General features: G+C 42.2%; 1 protein-coding gene across 3 annotated transcripts in view; it reads left to right on the forward strand.

Annotated features, from left to right (window-relative positions):
* The first annotated feature begins 8,277 nt into the window (after positions 1–8,277).
* The window catches only part of guf1 (GTP binding elongation factor GUF1), a 7,575-nt gene continuing 5,043 nt past the window's right edge, over positions 8,278–10,809 (forward strand). For all 3 annotated transcript variants that reach the window (XR_013771971.1, XM_079268280.1, XM_079268281.1), the window contains exons 1-8: positions 8,278–8,668; positions 9,137–9,248; positions 9,504–9,652; positions 9,849–9,929; positions 10,022–10,099; positions 10,187–10,270; positions 10,354–10,418; positions 10,514–10,717. Coding sequence is in view for 2 of the 3 variants with exons in the window: in XM_079268280.1 (XP_079124406.1) it covers positions 8,480–8,668; positions 9,137–9,248; positions 9,504–9,652; positions 9,849–9,929; positions 10,022–10,099; positions 10,187–10,270; positions 10,354–10,418; positions 10,514–10,717 (962 nt within the window). In the remaining variant the exon portion in view is untranslated. The remainder of the gene's footprint in view (positions 8,669–9,136; positions 9,249–9,503; positions 9,653–9,848; positions 9,930–10,021; positions 10,100–10,186; positions 10,271–10,353; positions 10,419–10,513; positions 10,718–10,809) is intronic.

The following is a 10,809-nucleotide window of genomic DNA, read 5'->3' on the forward strand; positions in this document are numbered from 1 at the left end:
GGATTGCAGCGTGATCCTCTATCTCCGCCTGTTTTCTACACCGTCTGCAGCTCTTTTGAAAAGGCCGGCTTTTGTAAATGTGTATGTATATTGATATTCATGGTGACATATCGTGTGATTACTTTGATTCGAGTGCATATTTCCTTGACAGTATGTTTCCAGTTACAGTATGTGGCCACTGTACATACCAATCCAATGAGGAGTAAACACATAAACATGAACACATGTGTTTTATTTAGGATTACTTCTAAATGTGTTGAATTGTTCTGGTAACGCCCACTCTTAATATTACCGTATTTATTTGTGTGAAAGGGACTGATTTTTCTCATCTTTCTTCGCCACATAAGAGTGGTCTGAATTTTGGTTTTCTGTCCAAGCCAATGCAAAAACACACATGTATGATATTGTTACAGTGTAAACGGTGTTTTCTTGTCTGTGACTGCAGGTATGGGGCTGCAATCACACTGACCTCGAGAATTATTTAAACACTCCAAGACGCCAAAAACATAGGAAGCTGCAACATTAGTGTGCTTGTGCATGTGATCGCGTTCAGTGCTGATGTGAGTTATTAACATTACATTGAGATAAGAAATAGAATTACAGAAGATGCACACAGTGTATGTCGAGGTAAAACTCTAGCAGTTAAGTCATGAGTGCTTCGTTTATTTCCATGACATCACTATTGTTTTCATTCATGAATCATTACATGTGGAAAAAGCTGATATTCAGTCAAAAAGTTGCCGTAACTGAATCAGACAACGCTCTGAATGGTATGTTTATACGAGTGTGCTGTCAGGTTTTGCTAGCACGGGCAGAGTTTAGTCTTTTTTTTACAAAAAATATATTCAAATATAAAGATAAATATATTGTCAATAGAAACGTCATTAACTGAAATAACCTGCAATTTAACATAATGTGAAAATGGATTTCTAATTTTTGACCTGTAGCAGAAAAACCCCGTACAAAGCTGACAGACCCACAGCCCCGACCAAGTAATGTCTGAGAACGTTTTTGGCCAATGTATCAGCAAACAAAGTGCCTATTTATGCATCCAACAGACAGTAGCAACATTATCATCACATTGGACGTTTTTTCTTCCTTACAAGTGTACTCGCTCTCCCTTTTGCTCTGTTTTGGTCCCCACCAACTCCTGAGTTCAGCAGTTTAGATCTTTGAATTTCTTCACCAGCAAGCTAAATTGCCTACTTAGCTTAGAGTTGTCTGTCATTTGGTACAGTACAGTATAGTGCAGTGCAGTACAGGACAGTGCAGTGCAGTACAGTATAGTGCAGTACAGGACAGTGCAGTACAGTGCAGTACAGGACAGGACAGTGCAGTACAGGACAGTGCAGTACAGGACAGGACAGTACAGTATAGTGCAGTACAGGACAGGACAGTGCAGTACAGGACAGTGCAGTACTGGACAGTGCAGTACAGTATAGTGCAGTACAGTATAGTGCAGTACAGGACAGTGCAGTACAGTATAGTGCAGGACAGTGCAGTACAGTACAGGACAGTGCAGTACAGTATAGTGCAGTACAGGACAGTGCAGTACAGTATAGTGCAGTACAGGACAGTGCAGTACAGTAGAGTAGAGTGCAGTACAGGACAGGACAGTACAGGACAGTGCAGTACTGGACAGTGCAGTACAGGACAGTGCAGTACAGGACAGTATAGTACAGGACAGTACAGTAGGGGAGAGTAGAGTGCAGTACAGGACAGGACAGTACAGGACAGTGCAGTACAGGATAGTGCAGTACAGGACAGTGCAGTACAGGACAGTGCAGTACAGGACAGTATAGTACAGGACAGTACAGTACAGTGCAGTACAGTATAGTGCAGTACAGGACAGTGCAGTACAGTACAGGACAGTATAGTACAGTGCAGTACAGTACAGGACAGTGCAGTACAGTATAGTGCAGTACAGGACAGTGCAGTACAGTACAGTACAGGACAGTATAGTACAGTACAGTCGGTTTGAGGCAATGTTCTGTAGCGCTTTAAACAATGAGCCACGAGAGGCTAAGAAAGCAACTCAGAGCAGCAGAGCGAGGTGACTATTTTGTTTAGGTAGGTGTTCTATCTATGGCATATCAATAATAACAGCACAGTAAACAGAATATATCGCTAATTTAGACGAAAAGCATGAACATTTTGCTGCACAAGCACAATAATATGCATTATTTTTATTATTATTTTGTATGTTTCTATTTTATTCTGTATATTTATTGATTTTAGCAAGATTAAACAATCTACAAACATATTCATATGCCAATTACTGGTTTGAATGTCGTGAGATACACATGAAACGTGCATATCACAGCTCTTTGTTGGCTTGCCCGTGATGTTGGTGGTAACTCTGGAGGACAGTGTGGATTTGCCGGTGTGGACTGGAGCACCGTGGCAGAACGAATCAGCATGTCTGCCATTACAAATGTTAGGTCATTATTCATATCCAGAGTCTAGCTCCTCACAACACATTTCATGATCCCACAAGCTATTCTGAACCAATTACAGATATGAGAGGGACCGGCCCGTGAACACAGGACCGCTCTGTGCCAACAGGAACTCCAGTGAATCATGCGTGGATGACAGTCACATTCCTCTGCCAGAAATTCTTCTGAGTCACGGGCCTCAAGTGAGACGACACAGCCAGGATTCGGGACTAAATCATTGTCTTTTGTTAACATCATGAAGTTGTAGTTTCAACTCATATCTGTATGCAGATCGATTGCTGTTTACACTGAAACTTTGGACCAGCTCAGAAGCCATATACATCATGTAATCCACCTCCATCAGCGTCAATACAACAGGGACAACCAATGATTGTACTTCATGAGCATATGTAGTATTGTATAGACTTATTTTGAAGACAGAGTCTGCTGTAGAAATCATGTTCAGCCCCATATCAGTATATACAGTCTGGTACTCTGCTGTGTTACCTTTTCACCATAGAGTGATATTATTTTGCTTCACATTAATATTTAGGGCCCGACCACCGACGTAGTCGGAGTGGAGGACCTATTGTTATTCTAATGTTTATTATTATTATCACGCGTGTTTCGCCGCAAAAAGGAGGTGCTTGGGATACGGGGAGTTTTTAGAAATTTGCCACGCAAGCCAGAATTTGCGAAAATTGCAGTCTGATTGGGGTGTCCAGCTGCAGTATGAAATATTGGCTCGATAGCGCCCCCTATTGAGTAGCCCCAACATTGGGTTTCACCTAGCTGTATAAAATTTGGTCGGTATGTGGAACGTGATGGGACGTACAAAAGATCGGAAGTCGGCCATTTTGAATATGATGACGGTTTTTTTCAAGGCGTCATACTCCTCCTAGAGATTTAACCCGATCGACTTCAGATTTGGTAAGTATGCTCTTGAGACCTTGGCAGTGAAAATATACTCAAAGATCAAAAGGTTATCGAACTATGTGTCCGTGGCGTCAAAAAAACACCATTCGCCACGGAACAGGAAGTTGTAACTCGGCCGTACATTGTCTAATCTGCTCCAAATTTCTCATATGTCATAATATCCTGACCCGGAACACATCTATATGACAATTTAGAATCATAGTAATAGCGCCACCTAGTGGCAACCGGAAGTTATAGGTTGTGTACTGTTCCTCACAGATTAATGAGATCCCTCTCAAATGTTTTCAGAAATGACTTAAGACCTTGATAATGCTTCATTGTGAAGATTGTAAGAAGTTACTGAAGGGCGGCGACGTGGCGGCTATGCAAATTACAATCCTTCACCATGAACGAATAAACTGATGTAACTCGACTCCACATCATCAGATCTTTACCAGATTTCACGTGTTTGATTAGACTCCAGTCCTGACATTTGCCGGCCAATTTTGAATCATAGTCATAGCGCCACCTACTGGTAACAGTAAGTTAAAGTCTTTACACTTTGGCTTGTTTCTCTTAGTAGGTAAATCAAATCAACATCAAATTAGTTCCACACAAATGTAGGAAGTTCATAATGGCAGTTCATGAAGCTTTTGATGTTTCGTCGAACGCCGTTGCCGTGGCTACACAGTCTTCGCCGTAAAAAAGATGCATGGCCGTGTCACCCAGAGTCCTGCCAGTACCCTCGACGTGCGTGAAGTTGCGAGGGCCCGATCAATGCTGCTCGCAGCTTTCATTTTTATTTGCTTTTTGTTTTTTTAACAAATTACATTGTCGGATATAAATGAGTTTTTAATTCAAATTTTCTCCAACATCCCGATAGAAATCTTAAACATTCCAGATAAAGTGATTGTTCACGAGGTGGATGCCTGATTCAGTGCACAGTTTGAAATAAAAAACACATAATTTCAATTATGTAGCGTCTGTGCCATGCTTGTGAACCAGAGCCTGACTGAGGCCACATTTTTCAAGCCGATACTGATATTTGAGTTTTCCAATACGCAATATTGACCAATATCTGATTTTATATTTAAACATGCCAGTTAAACACAACTTTCTTTGGCTAATAGCCGACACATATGCCTACAGGTGAATAGGGTACAACTTTGAACTGATAGATACGACCATGAAACTTAACCAGTTGATCTCTTACGTTAAGAAAATTACTTTTTGTCAAACGAGTTTCTTTTTAAATAGTATGTTAAGATATGCAAATGAGACATTGTGTCATCAAAATTGGCTAATTTGCATATATTTCCAGAACAGAAATCTGAACATTGGATAAAGTCAGGTTCAAAATTCTTGACAGTCAAAGGTTTTCACAGAGGGACTTTAGAATATGTATTTTTATCAGTCCATGAAACACAAATGAAATACAAATAACCCCATACATTCCCAACACATCCGGGTCGGATCGTGTGGGACCGTGAGTACGGGGTTTCGGTATCTCTCCGGGACTCGAGCGCCGCAGAGACCCCCTGTGTGAGGTCTCCTCGTCTCCATCGCCTCGATCCACAGCCGTCCACTGCCGACGGTTCACCCGCTCGGAGGCTCGTGTGGCCGGACAGAAATCAATACTGATGGATGTGAGGTGTCTGGCAGGACAAATCTTCATAATTGAATATCTTTTGACAATGTATTCAAAGTGTCACATCATTAAAAATTAGTCATAGACAGATTTCGAGGTAGTTGAGTTCAAAGTCATGGGACGGTTCCAACCTACTGGCTTCAATTGGACTAAAGATCTGACATCATAGATGTATTATGAACGGGCCAGTGTAGACCCAGTGTAGTACCCAGGGTACCGAGCGATGTATGTGGAATCTACATACAAGATTCAGACCCTAGTCTCTTTCAGCACACTTGATCTAGAACAGTGATTCACTAAACGTTATTAAAATGACAACGTCGAGCTTCAATGTAACACAATTGAAAAAGGCCACAACCTCGAGATGCACGTGACACCAAAGCAAATCCACACGGTGAAGTGTGGCTGAGGTTGCTATGGCAACAGGCTGGCCTAATGTAGTGAGCTATGACAAAGAGACTGCAGGTGTGTGTGTGTGTGTGTGTGCGTGTGTTTTAAAGAAGACAGACTAATTGAAAAATCAGGCCCTCGTTAATATCATTTGTTCCTCCTGTGCAATCAAAACGTCTCATTGAGTTTGTGTAGATTCCACTTAAGGCCTTTAAGGTAAATTGCTTGATTTTTTTAGCATTTTTGAAAAAGCCATCCAAATGAGCTCTACGGTCACTGTAACCTAACAGACCTTCTCAGATACTAATCACAGGTGTAAATATAAACATTCAGGACCCTTTTTTCAGTTAGAGATTGAGATTTCCCTATAAGGTTTAGATATAAATAACTGGCTGTTTGTACAGTTTCTACAGCTATTTGAGATCACAGAGGCTCATCCCCAGTGTGTGCCTCTCGTTAACGAATAGCTTGGAGTCACAAAGCTAAGCTACCGAGCTAAGCTCAGGTCATGTGACTGCACTTCCTGCTGTTTTCAAGACTTTCACATTCCTCAGTGTAAAGTAACCTGTGGTACTCTGTTAAGGATATATATCCATTTTATATCTTTAAGCCACTGGGGGGCGAACGGGAGAACTTGTTCGGACGCGTGTTCCACAAACATTTCACTGTCCAATGCGCTGTCTGGCTTTCGATCCGTTGATCCATTTATTCATCTGCATACTGCCAGCTTAACAGAGTACCACAGGTAACTTTACCGGATACTATAAGACCATGAAACTACAAGCTCATATGCCGGCTGACACGCTACATTGAACAGTGGGTGGCACATTGACCTAAAGTGCATATAGGTAAGGGCCTGATAATGAGAACCAGGTGTGTGTGGACGGGAAGCTAACAGTTTTTGACTGTGTTATCGTGTCAAAGTGTCAAGGTATTGTGTCAAGGTATCGTGTCAATGTAGCGTGTCAGCCGGCATATAGCTTATAGTTTCAAGGTCTTATAGTATCCTGTAAAGCAGGGGTGTCAAACATACGGCCCGCCACGTCATTTTATGTGGCCCGCGAATCCGCCAGATAAAAAATAAAATTGAAAGTTAGATTTGATAAAATAAATATCCCCATAGTCGAAATTATGAGATAGAAAGTCGAAGTTATGCGATAGAAAGTCATACTTAAATCCTCTTATCACTAAAATTTGCCTAAATCGCCTATCCAAGGCGTACCCAAAGTAAACTGATAGCTCTTATTGAACCATTGGGAGTATGGTTTTAGTCTCCATTGTAAGGTAACACTCTGAAGTTTCTTCACAAATAGAATCACTGTAAGTGCTACTGGCATTGAGCTATAGAGTTTACAACACACTGAAATAGAAGGTTTTTTATTTCCGCCTGGATTGTTTTTGGCAAACAGATGCCTGCAGATGACTATAACTGGGACTTATTAGCTGGTAAACACAATGGTACCATAGCATGAAGCCATAGTACCTAGTACAAGTTCAAATTTGATAACAATACGACAGAAAATTTATATTTTACACATGGTTTACTCAGACTACGTCTGCGTAAAAGCGCTTTTGGAGACTCGTAACCACGGCAAACTGCCTAGGCTACGATAAACTACGTGCTCTTTGTTCGAGCGGCAGCTTATTTATGTCGATATATGGTGATCTACAACGTATTTGACCATTGTCCACTTTCACAGATTCTTGAAAATTCTCAGTAACCAGACTTTGACACTTGAATAAACAATAATCAAATGCAAAGACAGTTATTTGCCAATATGTTAGGAGTAGTTACATTTACACAGTCTGACATTTACAATCGGCCCTTTGAGGACGACGGTGATGCTGATGTGGCCCCAGAGTGAAGATGAGTTTGACATGCCTGGTCTAAATCTTCATGCTGGTCTTGTACACAATTTGGGTTTTTTTGTGGGAAAAAAAAGTTTTATTGTCAGGTTATTTACCGAATATTATGTTCTATTGTTTGATAATGTTTGATATTTTCACATATAACACATTAATTGGATCTTGCATCAACATGAAGCAGTCCTTTACGGCTGCCATCTTTGTTTGGTTTAAGAAACAGAGAAGGGGGGGTGATTACAAATCTGCTTGATTGTGCAGGAGATGCTCGATTTAAGAGTTATTGAGCAATCTGTAAACGTCTCCGGAGCAGGAGGCTTGTATGTCGGTGGTGTTGTGATATTATTAATGAACGTGTTATCTTGAAGAGAAACAGAGTGCTGAGGTCGGGAGTCAGTGTAAAGATCTCAAATGGAAAAGAAAAAGAAAAGATGATTACATGCCAGGCATAAACTGTGGGTAATAGAGTCTTATTATCTCGAGCTGCACAAAGAGGAGAAGCAGTAATCTATTCCTGTGCAGAGAGGTAGCTTCGTTGTCATAGCAACTGATATCCATTTTTATCCCTCATCTGACAGGTCGAGTGGGCGGGACTTCCGAATGTCTGAGCACGTTCAATGATAACAGTGTGTCGAGATAATCCTCCTCCTCTGACGCGTTCAAGTGTTGTTTCAAGTGTGATACTATTCCGTCATAATTACTATATTATTATCGTCCCTGAGGCTAATAACTCCTAAAAGCCTTCTTCACTGTACGTAGACACAGGCTGCAGCAATGTGTAGACATATTAGCATTTTATAAAACTCACTGCAGAGAGATGCAACAGTTTATTAAGACAAACGGTACCAGTTTATATTTATGAAGAAAAGCGATTTACTCGCGTGCTCTGTCCGGCATAAAAGAAAGCGGAAGTTATAGCAGGAACTCATCTGGTTTCCTTTTACCATCTCTGGTACTAAAAAATAAACAACATTTCCCAGAATTCTTTGCGGGTGAACTGTCACCCAAAATGTCAGCACCCTGATAACTCATGCACTGGGGTTATTACAGGACTATTTGCTTTAAAAACAGGTCCGCTTTATCGTCGCGACATTCCACTAATGCTCCGCCAATGTGGCAACAGCCTGCATTATATTAATGACAATGCCGAAGCATTTAACAGCTGCTAGCTAGCTAACCGTTATGTATCCTTCATGCTGGCAGGCTGGTGACTTAGCTTAGCGAAAACATGTCGTTTTGTCTCGTGAAGCGGTGGTGCGAAACGCCTCTGATGAGACGTGTTTTACAGTTCAAAGTGTACAGAAGGAAAATACAAAGCGACAACAACATGACCTACACACTGCTGAGACACCGCTGGATGAAAAGGCTGCCCGTGTTCTGCAGCGGCTTCAGGATGGCCAGCACACAAACACACAAGGTAGCTAACGTTACACACTCAGCACAACAGGTCGAGGTACTTGTATTAAGAGTATTTACATTTTATGCAGCTTTATACTCTTACTCTGTACTCCACTCCATTTATCTGAAAGCTTTAGTCAGATAAATGTGTTCCCTAATGTGAAACAGGTATAAAAAGATGTATACATTGTTTAAATGTTTTCTGCAGAATGAGTACTTTTGATACATTGAGTACAATTTGCTGGCAATACTAAAACACTGTTACTTCCTGAAGTTCACCTGAAGTAAATGCCTGAGAAGTGCTGAGAAACTCACGGGTATGAAGCTGATGTGGTGGTTCTTCTTCATGTGCTCCATTCAGAAGTAGAACGAATGATTGATCTGTTTTGACACATTGCCATTTCTTTGAGACGGATTACTGCGCCACTCAGCAGTTGTTGAGCGACTGTCCCGGTAATCTGCATGCTTCTCTCCTTGTGCCTTTAAGGACACGATTGACCTGTCTAAGTTCCCTGTGGACAGGATCAGGAACTTCTGCATCATTGCTCATATTGACCATGGAAAGAGCACTTTGGCTGACAGGCTGTTGGAGATGACCGGTATGTTTCCTTACCGTGTTGCATATCAGCTTCTTTTTTTTCTTTCTTACCCTTTGAAATCAACATCTGGGTTTAGGTCTGAACGCATACTGATAATGTGAAAATATAATTGGATTGTGTGCTCCCATCATTGATCATCACTGTGATGTGTGTGTGGCTATCCAAATGGTTGCTGATGACTGTGGGAGCTTCTCTCTCTGTCTAATTGATTCCAGTTAAGACATCGTGTCACTAATTGGTGTCATTGACAAACAGGCGCCATAGCGAAGACGGAGAATAACAAGCAGGTGTTGGACAAGCTTCAGGTGGAGCGGGAGAGAGGCATCACAGTGAAGGCCCAGACGGCCTCGTTGATTTACAGCCACCAGGGAGAGCAGTACCTCCTGAACCTCATCGACACGCCGGTGAGTGATCATCCAGGTGGGATGTGGGGAGGAAGCGCCGCTCCCTTTCTTCCCCGCCATAACTGGAAAGACAATAAAAAAATGTTGGATTAAAGATAAGAAATGTGGGATATCATTTTTTATTATTTCATGGACCGTTAGTCCATAAAAGGATGGATGAAAATAGCTTTACACGTCTTTCGCCTTCCGTTTGCAGGGTCATGTTGACTTCAGTTATGAAGTGTCTCGATCGATTTCTGCGTGCCAAGGTGTCCTGTTGATCGTCGACGCCAATCAGGTACCAAACACAGATCTCTCCCGGTTTTCTCCGTGAATCGTTCTGGACGTAAGTGCTGCATGTAATGCGTATTTTCACTGTCGCACGAAAAGGGGATTCAAGCGCAGACGGTGGCCAACTTCTACCTGGCTTTTGAAGCTCAGCTGGCGATCATCCCCGTCATCAACAAGGTACGCCGAAGGCCCACCTGTTTATTTATTTAATCACATTTGTTTTCTACTCGAGCACGGCGCTCGAATTTGACATTTCTCCCTCAGATTGATTTAAAAAATGCTGATCCAGAGCGGGTGGAGTTGCAGATTGAAAAGGTGTTTGATATTCCCCGTGAAGAATGCATTAGGGTGAGTCGGCCCACATGTACACTGCTTTTTAGTTTCCAGTGCTGCTGAAACAACTCTGAATATGTTTTCTTCGTCTTTTTCAGATTTCAGCTAAACTTGGAACGAATGTCGAGGCGGTTCTCCAGGCCGTTGTGTACAGAGTGCCAGCGTAAGAAGGTTAATGTGGGTTTTCCTCTCACATGAAAAATGTTTGATGCCTAAAAGTGAAGCCTTTTTTTCTTTTTCCGTCCTTGTTATTGTCAGGCCCCTGGCGAGCATCGATGACCCGTTTAAAGCCCTCGTGTTTGACTCCAATTTCGACCACTACAGAGGGGTGGTGGCCAACATCGCCGTGTTCGGAGGTCGGGTCAGAAAAGGCGACCGGATCGTGTCGGCCCATCTCGGCAAAAGCTACGAGGTCAACGAGCTGGGGCTCCTCCGGCCAGATGAGCACCCGACACAGAAGCTGTACGCAGCGGCCCTTCCTCCTCTCACTGGTTGTCTGATCCGTTACAGCGGATGTTACAGTCGTGCAGGAAAAACAACCTGCAACTGTTGTA

The sequence above is a fragment of the Melanostigma gelatinosum genome (genome assembly GCF_949748355.1).
Source record: "Melanostigma gelatinosum genome assembly, chromosome: 5".
In the NCBI taxonomy this organism is placed as follows: domain Eukaryota; kingdom Metazoa; phylum Chordata; class Actinopteri; order Perciformes; family Zoarcidae; genus Melanostigma; species Melanostigma gelatinosum.